The sequence below is a fragment of the Jaculus jaculus genome, chromosome 5 (genome assembly GCF_020740685.1).
Source record: "Jaculus jaculus isolate mJacJac1 chromosome 5, mJacJac1.mat.Y.cur, whole genome shotgun sequence".
Classification (NCBI taxonomy): Eukaryota; Metazoa; Chordata; class Mammalia; order Rodentia; family Dipodidae; genus Jaculus; species Jaculus jaculus.
Genome location: NC_059106.1, coordinates 150,522,362 through 150,539,163, shown reverse-complemented (window position 1 = coordinate 150,539,163; position 16,802 = coordinate 150,522,362). Strand labels below are relative to the sequence as shown.

The 16,802-nt window shown below is 41.8% G+C and overlaps 1 protein-coding gene across 3 annotated transcripts in view; it reads left to right on the top strand.

The window, feature by feature from the left end:
- LOC101608200 (amyloid beta precursor protein) overlaps positions 1 to 16,802 on the top strand; it is a 263,853-nt gene that overhangs the window by 55,523 nt on the left and 191,528 nt on the right. For all 3 annotated transcript variants that reach the window (XM_004654380.2, XM_004654382.2, XM_004654385.2), the window contains exon 2: positions 5,140 to 5,307. In XM_004654380.2, coding sequence (XP_004654437.1) covers positions 5,140 to 5,307 — 168 coding nt within the window. The remainder of the gene's footprint in view (positions 1 to 5,139; positions 5,308 to 16,802) is intronic.

Sequence of the window (16,802 nt, the reverse complement as noted above, 5' to 3'; positions counted from 1 at the left end):
TAAAAAATCTTATTTTTATTTATTTACCTGAGAGAAGCGGTGCGGGGGGGGGGGGGGCAGATAGAAAATGGGTGTGCCAGGGACTCCAGCTGCTTCAAATGAACTCCAGATGCATGTGCCACCTCGTGCATGTGGTCCTGGGGAACTGAACCTAGGTCTTCTGGCTTTGCATGCAAGCGCCTTAACCATTAAGCAATCTCTTCAGCCCAATAATATGTTTTTAGTAAAGAAAGGGGACATTATATTAAGGACGACTTTGACAACAGTAATTTTTATTCTATCTTTTTGTTTGTTTGTTTTTTCTGAGGCATGGTCTCTTTCTAGCCCAAACTGACCTTGAATTCACTCTGTAGTCCCAGGCTGGCCTCGAACTCGCTGCAATCCTCTTACCTTTGCCTCCCAAGTGCTTGGATCAGAGGCGATCACCACCATGCCTGGCATGAACACTCATTTTATACATATGTATAGTGATATATATATTGGGTTTGCTGACCTAGAATTCACTATGTACTCTCAGAGTGGCCTTGAACTCTCAGTGATCTTTCTACCACTGCCTCGCGAGTGCTGGGATTAAAGGTGTGTGCCACCACTCATTTTTATGACAGCAAATATTCTTGGACACAAAGACTGCAGTTTTATGAATGTCCATATTAATAGATCCTAAGTAGGATTTTGAATGTGATTTACGTTTTGAATGTAGTTTTGAGTCTTCATTCAGGAATAGGGTTGAGTAAAGCCGTGAGGCCCTTGAAGGGACAGCAGAGTCTCATTTCCTGTGTGGCCCCATGTTCTGGTCATGGTTCTTTCTTTTTGGCATGGATGCGGCTGCTTTGCTGATTCTAGCAAGCAGACTGTGTTTCGTGATGGGTTCTTTGCTGCAGGCAAGGATGCTGTGGCTTGCCCTATTTTGATTAACTGGACCAGGGACATGCTGTTTAAACTGCGGGCTTTCTTGAGGTGGGCTCCCGTAAGGACGCAAAGGCTTCTGGTTCCATGTGTACAGCTAGTCTGACTGCTTCACTCTTCACGTTCACAGCTGGTGTTGGCTTGGAAAACATTTTTTTTTTTTTCCCTCTGAGAAACAGTTTGGTGATTTAAGTATTTATTTGTAAAGGGCCTTTTGTAGTGTGAAGCATACCAAGATGCATATTATATACCTAATCCATTTTATAGATCTGAATTCAGTAATTTACTATGATATATGAGGAATCACAGTTTGAATTATTAAACTGTTGACAAGTGACATGCCATGTTTCTCTATATATGTATTTTAAAAGTTGACCTTTGTATTAGTTATTTTTCTTGTTCCTGTAATAAAATAAGTGACAAAGCAACTTGAGGAAGGAAGGAAGGGTTAATGTTAGCCAACAGTTTGAAGGTACAGCCCATCATAGTGGGGGAGTCTTAACAGCAAGAGTATGCTCACATCACATCTGTAGTTGGAGTATGGTCACATCACAACTATAGTTTGGAGTATGGTCACATCACATCTATAGTTGGAGTATGGTCACATCACAACTATAGTTAGGAGTACGGTCACATTACATCTGTAGTTAGGAGTACGGTCACATCACAACTATAGCCAGGAAGCAGAGAGGGACACATGCTGGAGCTCTGCTGGCTTTATCCTTCTTATTCAGGTTGGTTCCCTAGTCCGTGGGTTGGTGCCGTTAATACTCAGTTTAACCTCTCATAGGCACATGTAGAGATGTACTTCCATGGCCATCCTAAATCTCTTCAAGTTGGCCATGAAGAGTGACCATTATTCAACATTATTAAATTTCATCTGCTAGAAAATTTGAAAGGAACTAAAGTATATATTACCCATTGGAAACCAACATTGCTAAAAGTAAGACTTCACTAGATATTACAGATCACTTGATAGTATGTACCTGATTTATTTAAACTTGTAGAAGAAAGTACCACAATTTATCTGCATACCCACATATACAGACATGGAATTTTAAAAATTTTTGCATGGGGATGTGTGTGTGTGTGTTGTGTATGTATGCATGTCTATGCATGGGAATGTGTTTGTGTGTGCATGGGTGCTGGTGCACGTGTGTGTGGAAGCCAGAGGTGAATATGACCGTAGTCTCAGCATGGAGGAGGTAGAGACTAGAAAATCCTCAGGGCTGGCTGGTTAGCTTGTTTCCCCAAATCAGTGAGCTCCGGGTTTGACTGCCTTCCGCTCAGTGACTGGTCCCACGGAGCACTGAGAAACCCAGTACCCTCCTTAGCCTTTCTGTAGAAGTCACACATCATCCTTTTTGCCATCATTCTGTCTATTGCACAAAATCCTATGTATTGTAGATGGTGACTATACAGGGTTGTGAATACCAGCAAGGTGGGAGAATCATGGAGGGCTTTCTTCTTTTCAGTATTTTTATTTATTTGCAAGGGGGGGATGGGGGGACAGGCAGAGATAATGAGTGCGCCAGGGGTTCCAAACCCTGAAAATGAATTCCATGCGCCACTGTGCATCCAGCTTTATGTGAATATTGGGGAATCGAACTTGGGTCCTTGCAGGGAAGCAACTTAACCACTGATCCATCTGTCCAGTCTCACGGAGAGCTTTCTTAGGGCCTGGGCACCTCAGGAAACAAATGATCCATCAAGTGGTCTTTGAAAGAAGGAAATGGGTTCAAGTGCATTTGAACTGGTCAAGAGGTAGAGCATATTTCTTAGATGTGATCATGAACAGACTATAAGAAATAGAAATCTAGGGAAATTTTGAGATTTAAAGGATGGGATTCATTGAAAAAAAAAATGTTACTCTACTGTAATAAAGGCTCTGTAGTCTCTTCTCAGCTAGGGATAAGATATCACAATTCTTAGAGTGGACATCTTTGGGCCACTACTGTGTAAATTGAAGTACTATGGGGACTACATTTGGGGTTCCATATGTGGGTTGTAGAGTTTTTGAGGGCTTTATCCACAGGTATATAATTACTATTCGACTTGCTTTAACCTCCTTACCATGTTAGAACCAGACACCAATTTTCCCTTTAATTCCTCAAGAGAGCTGTGAGAGCATCCTGCACAGGCTGCTGCTTTATATCTGGTAGAGAGTGAGACTCAAGTCTTGTGGCAGTGATAGTTGTGGCAAGGAACTCAATGGGAGGCGTGAAGGGTCCCAGCCATTCTGCAGATTATCTGACATTGCAGCATCTGCTGCTGTATGAAATGAATGACCTGAACATCTGGCACTATCAAGACATAAATTTGTTAGAGACACTTACCTGGAGCATGGTTTGGACATTTTTCAGCAGGTCTTGCACTTGCGAGTAGACTTGTTTGTTTGTTTTTACAAAGAATAACACTGTGTTGTTGTTGAACAAAATCCAATGAAGATGACCCAGATGGGCACATGTGTGGTCTGTTTTATATTGTTGTGGAAAGAATTTTTTTAAATTTTACTTATGTTAGGGTGTGTGTGTGAAAGAGAGAGAGAGAAAGAGAGAGAGGTACCACCAGGGACTCTTGATGCTGCAAATGAATGCCAGATGCTTGTGCCACTTTTTGAGTCCAGCTTTATGTGGGTGCTGGGGAATTGAACCAGGGTTGGCAGGCTTTGCAAGCAAGTGCCTTTAACCACTAGTCATCTCCCAATCCCCATGAAGACATGTTTTAAACTGTAATCTCTCCAAGGCAATTTTAGTCTGGGTATATTTGCTCCCGTTTTGGCAATGACTCAACGTGTTATGGAGCCACCCAGGATGTGACTACCTGAGCGGCTGTTGATGGAGGTTAATTCTTCCCGCTGTAGATGTCCCATTTCCTGAGCAGCTAGATTCCATGAGAAAAGAATGGCACTTAATGTGTTGTTTGAGTCCTTGACTTAAAGTAACTCCACTGGATTTATTTCTCATCTCTTGCCCAATCTGTTGAATGAGATAGGATAGATATTCTGGAACTTTCAACTTTCCCTTTCAAAAATAATTATCTAGCTGGCCATGATGGTGCACAGTTGTGATCCTAATCCTTGGGAAGTCAAGGAAGAGGGATCAAAAGAGATGCTGTCTCTGCAGCCCTGGAGCATATTTGGAGCTAATTATACAGCAGATGCTCTGCCAAGCTCCACATGAGACCTGGCCTCCTTGAGAGATGGGACATCACCACTCTTAACCTGCTTACGGAACTGAAAGAGTGAGAAATAAAAGACTGTTCTAGGGAAAACCTGGTGTAATGGCCAAAATATTTACTTTCATGTGTAGATGGTGACGTCTTCAGTACAGTGCACTCACATGCTAATGAATGAGGCACACTGGTAACATTTTGCTCTCAGCTGTCACCTCTGTCTGATCATCAGGCAGCGACTGGATTGTGCTCTGTGTGGGAGTCAGCTGGTTATCAGGAGAATGTGGGCTGCTTCGCAGTGATTATATTTACTTTAGAAAATCTGGATATTGTCAGAACCTTTTAACAGATGTTACAAAATCTTGGATGGGAAAATTATAAGTTTTAAAAAATATTTTTATTCCTTTATTTGCAAAGATTGTGAATGAATGAATGAATATGGGCCTTCAGGGCCGCCTGCCACTACAAATGAACTTCAGATGTATTCACCACTTTATGCATCTGGCTTTGTGTGGGTACTGGGGAGTCAAACCCAGTAAAGAGCCTCTAACAGCTGGGCCATCGCCCCAGCCCATAAACTTTTGAATGAATAAATTTATTTCAATATTGTTCATTCTTGCCTCTACATATACTTATGTAAAAGAAAGCAATGTATTATATAGGTGGCTCCCATGTCTGTAAGGACAGATAATACTTTGCCCAAAGGAATGCTGAAGCAAGACTATTATGCTTGAAGATTACTGAGAATAGACTTAAAAAAATATTTATTTACCTGCAAGGAGGGCGGGGGCAGAGAGAGAATGAGTATGAGTGCACCAGGTCCTCTCGCCACTGCAAGTGAACTCCAGATGCATGCATCACCTTGTGTATCTGGCTTTACATGGGTACCGGAATCAAATCAGGGTTGTTAAGCTTTGCAGGCAAATACCTTAACCACTGAACCGTTGTTCCAGCCCCAAGACTCGACATTTTAATATTGTTGTCCCATTCTCTATTCCTTTTTGAATCTCTGCCTTGAAACTGTGGATTTGGTAACTAATGGAGACTTATTTATTTTAGGTGCCCACTGATGGCAATGCTGGGCTGCTTGCAGAACCCCAGATCGCCATGTTCTGTGGCAAACTGAACATGCACATGAATGTGCAGAATGGGAAGTGGGAGTCAGACCCTTCAGGGACCAAAACCTGCATTGGCACCAAGGAGGGCATCCTGCAGTACTGCCAGGAGGTAAGTCTTCTGCGGGGGCCACTGCTTCAGGTTGGACCCATGCATTCATTTAAAAGAATTTCTTCTCTTTGTATTTTATCTCCTTTAGTAAAAATTTCATTGTTCCTAATGACGTGCCATGCCAAGGATGTGTCTGTTTTCTTTCCCCTATAATTTATGTAGTTAAAAATTATATCATGTGATCATCCATGTAAGCGGAATAAAGCCTAAGATACCTTAGCAGTTCCTTTATTTTTATAGCAAACCCCACCATGACCATCCAGTCAGGAAAAGATTTGACTTGAAAGTGATAAGCCCAATGTTTATCCGTTGCCAGCATTTTAATTCATTTATAATTGTTTCTATTCTGGTTTTTCCTTCCTTATTATTTTACTTTTGAAAACGTAGAAAACATCCACACTGTTAACTCTATAGAAATTGCATTCAGCAGGGTGTGTACAGCCTGGTGGGACCCACCTTGAATCTCAGCACATGAGGCAGAAGTAGGAGAATCGCCATGAGTTTGAGGCCAGCCTGGGCTGCAGAGTGAGTTCCAGGTCCTTCTTGGCTACACTGAGAATATACCTCCAACCTATCCTCCCCCCCAAATATTGCATTCAAGTCTCATTTCTACCTCAACCTTTATTGGTACACATTTTCATTATTTCGAGTTTATCCTTCTCACACAAGGAGAATACAGGTTGCGTTAGTTACTCTTATATGAAATGCTTGGGACCAAAAGTATTTTGGGTTTTACAAAGTTTTCAATATTTGCAAATTCACGATGAGTTGCCTTGGGGTTGGTTCCCAAGTTTAAATATTTCTTTTTCCTATACACTGAACACATTTTATGCAAACTGTCCCATGAGGCCAGATGGGAAGAGGTGCACGTATAACATCATGTCACTTATCAAAAATGTCAGATTGGGACCAGATAATACTCAGGAGATTTGGATTAAAGACGTTCAACCTTTTTTCCTGGTTCCTTGTACAAAAGAGCTCGTAGTAAACACTGTGCTGTATTTTGCCTTTTCTACCTTGCTTCTGGAACATGACCCCTCCTCCCAGCTTTTAATAAGTTAGAATTCATCTTTGTTCATCATGCTGGCTGTTTTCTGGTGACTGGTTCTTGGGACACTGTGTGTTGTTGCTTATACCTGGATATCTCCTCTGTTACTTTCAGTTACACATAATCAGATATTTTTGACATCTGTATATTGATTCTACAAAAGTTATTTTCCCTGGATCTGGGAACAGGCCTCAGTTTTTGCTGCCCTTAGTGATCCGACTAATGCTTGGGAGCTCCGTTTTCTGTTTTAGCATGTGGTTTGTGCAGGGATAAGCCGCAAAGTGGATTTTCCCATCCCACACTCAGCCAGGCTCTTGGAGGCCATTGGGGGAGGCAGTGGGGGAGCACTAAGCTCTTTGGCCTGTTCCTTACTCTTGCAGTCCTGGTATCGTCTATCTGCCTGCACTCACCACCTCCAGTCCACTGGATAAGAGAGGGCAAAAATCTCCATGTCCTTTGAGGCATTGGGTCTTTATTCCATATTAACAGGGAGTTCCTGAAGCTATTTATTGCCAAGAAAGAGGGAAGCACAGATTTGAATGTCAAAGAACCACCCCTATGTTGCGGCATTGTGTCCCATCACTTACCTACTATAGCCTCTAGTCCCTATGGTTTCCCTGTGTGGTGGCCACCGGCCAGAGATGGCTCTTGAGCACTTGAAATGTGGCCAGTCCAAACAGATGTGGGCTGTTAGAAAGACAAAAGCCATATTTCAGAAATTTAGTGTGGATAAAGATCCAAAATACCATATTAATAACTTTTATAGGGAGTTCATATTAAAATTACTATTTTGGATATTCTGTTAAACACATCATAAGGATGTTAAATTATGACAATATTTAATTAAAGTTGACTCCGCCTCTTTATATTTTCTTTTTAATGAGGCTAAGAGGAAATGGAAAATTACACAGGCATTTAGTATAGATTTTTCATTGAATGTGCACTCTCTACTGCCCATTCTCCCTACTGGTTGTTTGATCCCATGATCTGGCAAACGAGAAACGGAGGTAGTATTGGGGAGTTCCAAGAGATTGTCCCCCAGAAATTTACTGGTAATTTGGAGCCTTTTAAATATGTTTTCTAAGGATGGGGGCTCACACCTGTAGTTCCAGCACTCAGAAAGCTGAAGCAGGAGTATTTCCATGAGTTCGATGCCAGTCTGGGTGATATCCTATCTTAAAAAAAGCGGGGGGGGGGGGGAGGCTGGAGAGATGGCTTAGCGGTTAAGCACTTGCCGGTGAAGCCTAAGGACCCTGGTTTGAGACTCGATACCCCAGGTCCCACGTTAGCCAGATGCACAAGGGGGCGCACGTGTCTGGAGTTTGTTTGCAGTGGCTGGAGGCCCTGGCGCGCCCATTCTCTCTCTCTCTCTCACTGCCTCTTTCTCTTTGTCTGTCGCTCTCAAATTAAAAAAAACAAAAACAAAAACAACATTCCTTTAAAACTATTTTAATGCAAGGAGATTATGTCAGAGAACCAAGGGTTCTCTCTTAGTCTGTCTCTAGCTGTCAGGGATTCCCTACCAATTACCACGCAGCACCTATTAACAGAGAGAAGAATCACAGTGGTAGCAGGGGTAGTGATGTCATCGCCAGCAGACCTGTTTTGAGCATTCACAGGAGCACTCGCTGCAGTGCAAGTGCGTACTTTCTTTTACCCACCAAGTGACACCTCTGGAGAAGGACCCGGGGAACAAAGAGAGAGAACAGTGCCATTGGAGGATGACATGTTAAGAGCTGGCAGGCACTCTGCTCTGGAAGAGAAGCTAACTGCTGAGCTGAGCAAATGAAGAGACCACAAGTAAAAAGAGAACTGAAGGGGTGTGAAGTGTCATTTTTAACCAGGCAAAGTCATGTCTCGCATGCAGAAGAACCACAATTCATTTATTAAAGAGGTAAAATGTAAGGTTTTAACTGCTCTAGTTTGACTTGGAGAGATTTAAATTCTCAGGATACTGCATTTGTATGGCTATTAACAGGTATCATTGAATTATCTGGAACAATACCATGGGATTATTTCCTTGGAACAGAAAATGCAGGTGTTGTGATTGGGTGCCAGTAGGGTGTCAACATTGCATATGTCAATACCCATAAGTCAGTCAGTCAGTCAGTCAGTCAGTCAGAGAGTGCCTCCTGTATAATTACAACCTTTCCCTCACCACATTTGTAATCTGGAAGGCCCCACCCGACTTTCCCTGAGGGATACCTGCCTTTCATTGTGAGGACTCTTATGCTTTAGGCGTTGTTTCATGATTAAAGAAAATAATCATCCTTCTAACTTGGCACATTACAGATTCTTCCTGACCTTCAGGACAGTGAAGCTAGTGGAAAAGCTGTGACGAGGTCATATTGTAGAAAGTGGCTGCAAGAATGACCAGAATGGGTGGTGAGGACAGCTGCGAACTCTGAGAAAAGACCTCGAGCTTAGAGCGTGAGGGCAAAGCCAGGCCAGGAGAACGTGCTGTAGGCCAGAGCGCGCGGCAGCTAGAATTTCCAGTGCTGTCATTTTAAACTGGGATTGGGGAAATAGGAGGATAGGTAGAAATATTCTCTCAACTTTTAAATTTTCCTAGGAGAAACATTTTTGGTTATTTAAGGGTCTTCCTATCACATTTTACCCTATAGGTAACCTGGAATTTTATTTTATTTTATTTTTTTATTATTTATTTATTTATTTATTTGAGAGCCACAGACACAGAGAGAAAGACAGATAGAGGGGGAGAGGGAGAATGGGCGCGCCAGGGCTTCCAGCCTCTGCAAACGAACTCCAGACACGTGCGCCCCCTTGTGCATCTGGCTAACGTGGGACCTGGGGAACCGAGCCTCGAACCGGGGTCCTTAGGCTTTACAGGCAAGCGCTTAACCGCTAAGCCATCTCTCCAGCCCTGGAATTTTATTTTATAACTAGAACTAAGGAAGAGATTTCATTTGCAGATTGGATTTTTTTAAATAATTAATTTTTTTTTTGAGGTAGAGTCTTGCTGTAGCCCAGGCTGACCTGGAACTCACTACGTGGTATCGGGCTGGCCTCTAACTCACAGTGAACCTCGTACCTCTGCCTTCCACCTGCTAGGATTAAAAGCATGTGCCAGCACACCTGACAGATTTGAATTGTTTGTGTGTTGCTAAAAATAATCATTTTGCCTCTATTTTTGTAGTACATGTTTTCATTTTAGACAATATTAACTAACTCACCATTAGGAATGCCATGGAAAGTAATACTCATGACTTTTCTACCTCTACTTCTCATTGTTTTGTTCGTTTGTATTATTTTTTATAATTTCAAAGTCATCATCGTACTGTGGATTCTGTGACATTGTCACAATTCTCACATCCTAAGTTCTTTCTCAGAGTTCATGGTTTTATAGGCATTCTTTTGCTAAAGTATTTGAATTCTCATGTTATTAATATTTTGTTTCCTCTTTTCTGATGACTTTTGTCTTAGTTATTTGCAGGTGTTTTTGGTAAGCGTCATGAAGGTGGTTTTTTTTCATTATTTTCTGTCATTTGCACAAGTTTCCTCTTCAGAAACTCCACATAAACTATCACTGCCAGCAGGGCTGTGTACTTAATGGTTCTTTCTCCTCATAGCGGTGAATAACTTTTCTCTGTGTGCTTGCTCTCTCCCTCTTGTGATGCAGACACAGATGTTTTAAGGCATTTAGATGAGTCAGAAAAGCAGCTGCGAGCGCTCTGTGATCTCAGGACAGAAACAACCAACTGCATGCATGACTGTGACCTCATGTTGACCTTTCACTAACCAGTTTAACTCTCTTGCTAAATGTTATTCAAAAGAATATCTTTAACCCATAACGTTAGTGCATAGTTCAGAGTGCTGTGTTAAATATTAATATTTTCATGGTGAATTATTCACTCCACGTCCTCCACAGTCTCGTGCGTCTTTGCATTTGCGTTTTCTTGCAGCTGGATAGCTCTTTAAAAATTATTAATAGTGTCATTTTTTGTGGCCCCTTGGATTTATTTGGTCCAATCATTGGTTAAAGGCAAAACTCAAAAGAGAAAAGTAAAAACAAGAGTCTTTTTGCTTTTCTCTTAATGACAAACCCTTACAAGGATTTATGGAAAAGAAGGGGGTAAAACTCACAGTTTAACTTGCACTTGTTTTAGCTATGTATTTTACCCCGTCACCCAACGGTTAACCTCTTTCTAGACTCTTTTTCTTCTTCCTTTTTTTTTTTTTAATATTACTTATCTGTGTAAGTCTGGGCACACATGTGCCTGTGCGGTGGCATGTGTGAGGAAGGCAGCGGTCTGCTTTCAGGTTGGTCCTCTCCTGCCCACCTCGCTTGAGGCTTTTTAGAGAAGCCACGCTCCTCGCTTGGATTCTTGTCCTTTGTTCTTTGCTGGGCTCACCTTGAGCTTCTGGGATATCATCCTGCCTCTGCTTCCCATCTCACCATGAGCATGCTGGGGCTGTAGAATGAACTGTTGATCTGCAAGTGTTTACCAACTGAGTCATGTCCCCAGCTACATTTGAGAGTTTTCTCTCATTTCCTCAACTGCCCATTAAGTACCGGTTGTTTCTGCTAAGCATTCATATGTTGAGCTAACATGCTTCTTTGAGATGGTGTTTGGAGATAAGACTCCAGAGCTTGTTAGTGCCTCTGAGGTCAGGAGGATGAGGCACTCGCCTAAGAGCCAGCCTTCTCTCCTCGATACATGAAGACGTCATGTGAGCATTTAGTGAGAGGGAAGAAACAAGTCCTTACCAGCACCTATGACCTTGGACTTTCCACTTCCAGAACTGTACCAGAAGGATACTTTTCTGTTGTCTAAACTGCCCGGACTGTGACGTTTTGTTGTATCACTGAGAGCTGTCAGCGCAAGGATCCTACTGTGCTTCCTGGAGGCAAGAACTCGAGAGAGCCGGGTATTGCTCCCGATGGAATCCCTGAGGTCATGCTTCCCAAAGCGTTCTATCCCCAACCTGGAGCCTTGCCAGTCATCATTTAGTAAAGCTTGGGGATGGCATGGAAGTGGAAAAGGATGGGGTGGGGGCGCACTGCATTCATTTCTGTGTTGAGGAAGCCTTCCCTACAGTGGAGCCTGTGGTTTCCTTCTACAGAGACCATTTCTGTCCACTGTTAGCATTCTAAAGAGGGTTCAAGCCAGAGGGAGATTGACTGATAGTGCAAATTTACACTCATCTTCTTTTAACCCAACAAAAATGCAAGTGTTGTGCTAGACAGCAGTAGTATAGAGTGATCATGCAGAGTGTGGCGTTAAACATTTGGTAGTAGCATCCTAAGGGGCTGCCAGCTATACCTTCTAAAGATACGGAGCCGTGTTCTGTGCTTATATTTGATGCTACTAAATGTAAGGGGCTTGTATACAAGAACAACTGACCACAACATGCCTCGGTTATTACCTCACCGGGGCTCTTAGGACAGACGGCGCCTTTTCTGTGCTCTGTACTAGCAGAGTGCTGACACTGTGACAAAATTAGAATATAAATGTATACATCTATTATTGTTTTAATTATATAAGGTAGCCACTTAATGAACTATCATTTCCTAACCTTTAACATTTCTACATAGAAAAAGTCTCAGAAAGGTACATACTACATTACCTCTCATTTTTCAGTTTTAGATTTTTATGTAAATGCATAAAATCATGCATGTATGTATGTCAAAAATTAGAAGGAAAATTGTCCAGGAAAATGAAAGTGGGAGGGGCAGTAGTTAGTGAGGGAATGTGTTCATTGTACAGTGTATGGAAATGTCATATTGTAGCACAATTTCATGTACAATGAACATACATAGTGAGAATTTTAAAATATACAATTTTAAAAATAAAACAGAAAAAAAACTAGGATAATGTGCTCAAGGGATGGCTTAGTGGTTAAGGCATTTGCCTGCAAAGCCAAAGGACCCAGGTTTGATTCCCCAGAACCCACGTTAGCCAGATGCACAAGGTGGTGCATGTGTCTGGAGTTCGTTTGCAGTGGCTGGAGGCCCTGGCACACCCATTATCTGTCTCCTTTTCTCTCTGTCAAATAAGTAACTAAATTAAAAAACTAAGATAATATTCTCCTTGAAGCATACTAAAACATCGGAACAAAGATTAGAATTGAGTCCATTGTACTCCTCTTGTAGATTAAATGAGATCTGTTTTTTTAACACATTGTTTCATTTAAACTGATGGCTTTAGAAAGCAAATATGAATTATGCTTCAGTTTGACATCTGAAGAATGTATTTCTTCAATTTTAGTTCAGACCAAGGACAGGATTATTTTGTCTGGTGTTTCTGAGTGACAAGATCCATTTCTTACTGAAATGAACACAATTAAGTAGAGTTGATAACAAAAAATTGCGAAAATTGACAAGATGGGATGAAGATAAAGCCGAGGGTCATGATGATCACCTTGGAGACTTGGGGTCCACTCTGGAGACAATGTGGCATTTGGGCAAGAGTGTGTCTTCATAAAAGTCAAGGAATGATACCTATCCACTCTCAGAGAGCAGGTCCGCACTTTATGACAAAGACAGGCAGGTATCGTAAAAGTGGATATTATCAGTTAAATAAAGTCTCTGATGCCTGTTCTATTTTTGCCCCTCTGTGACTGGAGGGACTTAAAGCAGCCTCTGCCTCTTTCTAGTCCCTCACGTTTGAACACCTCTTGCCAGGTGTGCCTTCCGGCATGGGTGTCTGCTGAGCTCCAGGAAGGTTTTGCAGCCGTCCCCTGAAGGTAGCTCAGGCACAGGGAATGCATAACGTGGGCAGAGATTGCTTGGTGGGCCTATTAGGTAAATATGGCTGTGTTTATTACCTCTTTTATTCAGTTATGGCTATATATTCTCTTTTTTTCCTGCTTTCTTTTGTGATTTCTTTAGCCTTCTTCTTCTAAGTGAACAGTCTATATGTCATAGATTAATAGGGCCTGCAAAAAATGAATACTGGTGCTGAGACAAAAACAGTAACTGTCGAGCCGGGCGTGTGGCGCACGCCTTTAATCCCAGCACTCGGGAGGCAGAGGTAGGAGGATCGCTGTGAGTTCGAGGCCACCCTGAGACTCCATAGTGAATTCCAGGTCAGCCTGGGCTAGAGTGAGACCCTACCTCGAAAAAAAAAGAAAAAAGAAAAAGAAATACAGTAACTGTCAAACACACGGCTTTAACTCTTTCCTTTGCCCAAGTTGCTGCCCCAAAATATATAACCAAACAAGGGATTCCAAGTCAAGAATTTCTTTTTTCTTCATCCTACAATATATGAAATTAAAATTAAATTCTAAAAGGGCATAGAACAAATGGATTTGTCAACCATGTCATGTATGCACTGTGTAGCATTGAGAGCTCTGGTTGATTTTGTCTGTAATTATTTTGCTTACTCTGCCGTTCTCCCCTGCTTTGTAGGCTTGCAATGGACCCACAAATCGTAGGCACATAGCATTGTGGTTTTGATATTTGAAAGGTTTACAAATTCACACTAAGTGAAGCAATTTCTTTGATTAGATGAATCCTACTTCCTGTATATGAGTATGGAGTATTCATGTATGTTACACACTAAAGGCCTCCACAGATAGAAGAATTGCTTACAGAGGCCATGAGATTTAGGGCCTAAAGAGATAAAGGCAATCAAAAAATTTAACATTAAAGAAAATACTTAGAGAGAAAGAAAAAGAAAGTGTGAGGGAGGGAGAGAAAGAGAGAGGACAGAGAGGGAGAGAGAATGGATCTAGGCTGTATATGTACATATCTGGGTTTTTTTTTTGTGGGGAGCATCACATTTATGTCCTGTCTTATCTAATTTGGCACCCTATACCCAACCCTATTTGTCTTTGCTTTCAGCACATTGGAAGTAGAATGACTTGCCAGTCAAGGTTTTTTTTTTTGACATTTTCTACCTCTTAAGTGTGAATGTGTGGCTACACCAACCTGCTCATATGCAGAGGGAGAACCAACTGGACACTCCCAGCCTGCGGTGCCGCTGCCTCTGCGCGGGAGGCTCTCTGCGCGCGGGCTGAGACTTCCCACCCTCCCAGGCACAGTTCCGCAGGGCCTCTCAGCACCTCATTAAGCGGCCAGCAGAGGACAATTGTCAGCTTCCATTTCTCTTCCTCAGTTAAATTACATATTCTGTTTTCAATCTCCCTCATTATTAGCAGAATTCATGTTGAAAACCATTCAAGATGCCTTTTTTCATTGTGTTCCAGGAAGAATTTGAAGTGTGTCAGTCATTTAAATCCAAAGGCAGAGCTGTTACCTACAGCACACTTGGTTTTGCTTTATTCACTGAAATTTAAGTAGCTTAAAACATAATTAATATGGTCTTTGAGGGCTTAGAAGCGGCAACCACCTTACTTGCTAAGTACTCGCGTCATCTTCACAGTGAGGCCGTTCCTCATGGAACCTTATATTATATGCAATACACCACGTGTCTGCAATGAAGCCTGATACTTGGTAAAACCTTAGTTATATGTTTTTATTCTCCTCTTGCATACATTTTTTTCAAAAAGAAGTTGGCATATTAAAGCTTCGCAAAAATTCAGACGTCCCACAACTAGGCTTCCTTTTGAAGATTCTATCAGAGAGCTTTGGATTCTTTGTTTCAGGTATGCTTTAGCTGTAGTAATTCAGAAAGAGTTTGGATCTTGGATGTTAGATATGCAGTAATGTCTTTTGTTTGTTTTTTGTTTTTCGAGGTAGGGTCTCACTCTAGCCCAGGCTGACCTGGAATTCACTATGGAGTCTCAGGGTGGCCTCGAACTCACGGAAATCCGCCTACCTCTGCCTCCCGAGTGCTGGGATTAAAGGTGTGCACCACCACGCCCGGCTAGTAATGTCTTTTTTATTTATAGTGTTTGGAATCAAATCCAGCCCAACCCTCATTTGAACTGTAAAGTTAAAAATCTTTTCCTTTGGATTCATCTTAAATTTTTTTATATTTCAGCTTTTTAAAATATTTTAATTTAATTTATTTGTTTGAGAGAGAAAGAGGCACAGAGATAGAAAAAGAGAAGAGAATGGGCACATCAGGGCCTCCAGCCGCTGCAGATGAACTGTTTACGCATGTACCACCCTGCGCATCTGTCTTACGTAGGTCCTGGGGAATTGAACTGAAGTCCTTTGGCTTGGCAGGCAAGTGTGTTAATCATTAACACAGCTCTCTAGCCCCAACTTTTTTATTTTTTTAAACTCATAATTTCTGGCAAAAGAAAGAATAGTGAATTGAACCCATGGCTTAATCAATCAACTTCAGTCTTTATGAGACCTAGGCACTCATTTGTCGGTACATGTGCACTGCAAATTCTTCCCTTCAGCTAGGCAGCGGCAACCTGAATTCCTGCAGGCTCCTCCTGCTTGCTGCCCTATAAACCAAAATGCAGGGCAGCATCCTTTACTCATTGGCCGCTCACATGTGTATTTAAAACATTAACAATACCTAATTTCTTTTTTATTTTGCTACTATTTGGCTAAGAAAGAAGTAAGTTTCTATATGGCTCACTCATAACATCTTTTTATTTTTTTTAAATTTATATGTTATCTGCAAGCAGAGAGAGAGAGAGAGAGAGAGAGCAAGAGCGAGCAAGAGAGAGATAGATAGCAAGCACCAGGGCCTTTTGCCAGTATAAAAGAACTCCAAATACATGCATCACACTTTGTGCATCTGGCTTTATGTGAGTACTGGGGAGTAAAACCTGGGCCATAAGGTTTTGGGAGCAAGCACCTTTGCTGAGTCATTTCTTCAGCCCACACACTTTTGTTTAAATGTCTTCCCACAGCCTCCTCAACTGCATCCACTATCCCCGACCCCACTTAAACCATCTTTCCTCCAGTATTCTCCCTCTCCTTATTCCCTTTCTTAAGCCCTCCATCCCTTTTCTTAGCCCCATCCCCTTTCTAGCTGTTTGACCCTTACTACTGTCTCTTATTCCATTCACAGGTTTAAAAATCCAAAACAGGCTGGAGGGATGGCTTAGTGGTTAGAGTGTTTGCCTGCAAAGCCAAAGGACCCAGGTTCAGTTCCCCAGGACCCACGTTAGCCTGATCCACAAGGAGGTGCATGGCCAGAGGACCTGGCGCGCCCATTCTCTATCTCTCTTCCTCTCTCTCTCCCTCTCTCTCTGCCTCCCTCTTTCTCTGTGAAGTAAGTTAAATAAATAAATAAAACTATAAAAAATATTTAAAAATAAAAATAAAATCCAAGTACAAATAAAAACAAAAATCCAAAACTTGGACCCACACATGAAAGACAAAATGCAGTATTTGACTAATTTATAACATTTTTTGAATAGAAATGGCCTTGAGATATTGGTTACAATTTACTTTCAGAATTGCATGAGTAAAAAGAACAGTAGGCAAATTTTCTCAGAATTAACAGTGATACTCCCTTTAGTTTGTCCAGTAATTTTATTTTTATCCCCGCCTCCTCCTTTTTTAGTTAGCCTCATTGGATTTTGTGTTCTTGATCTACCACTGGCTGTTTGG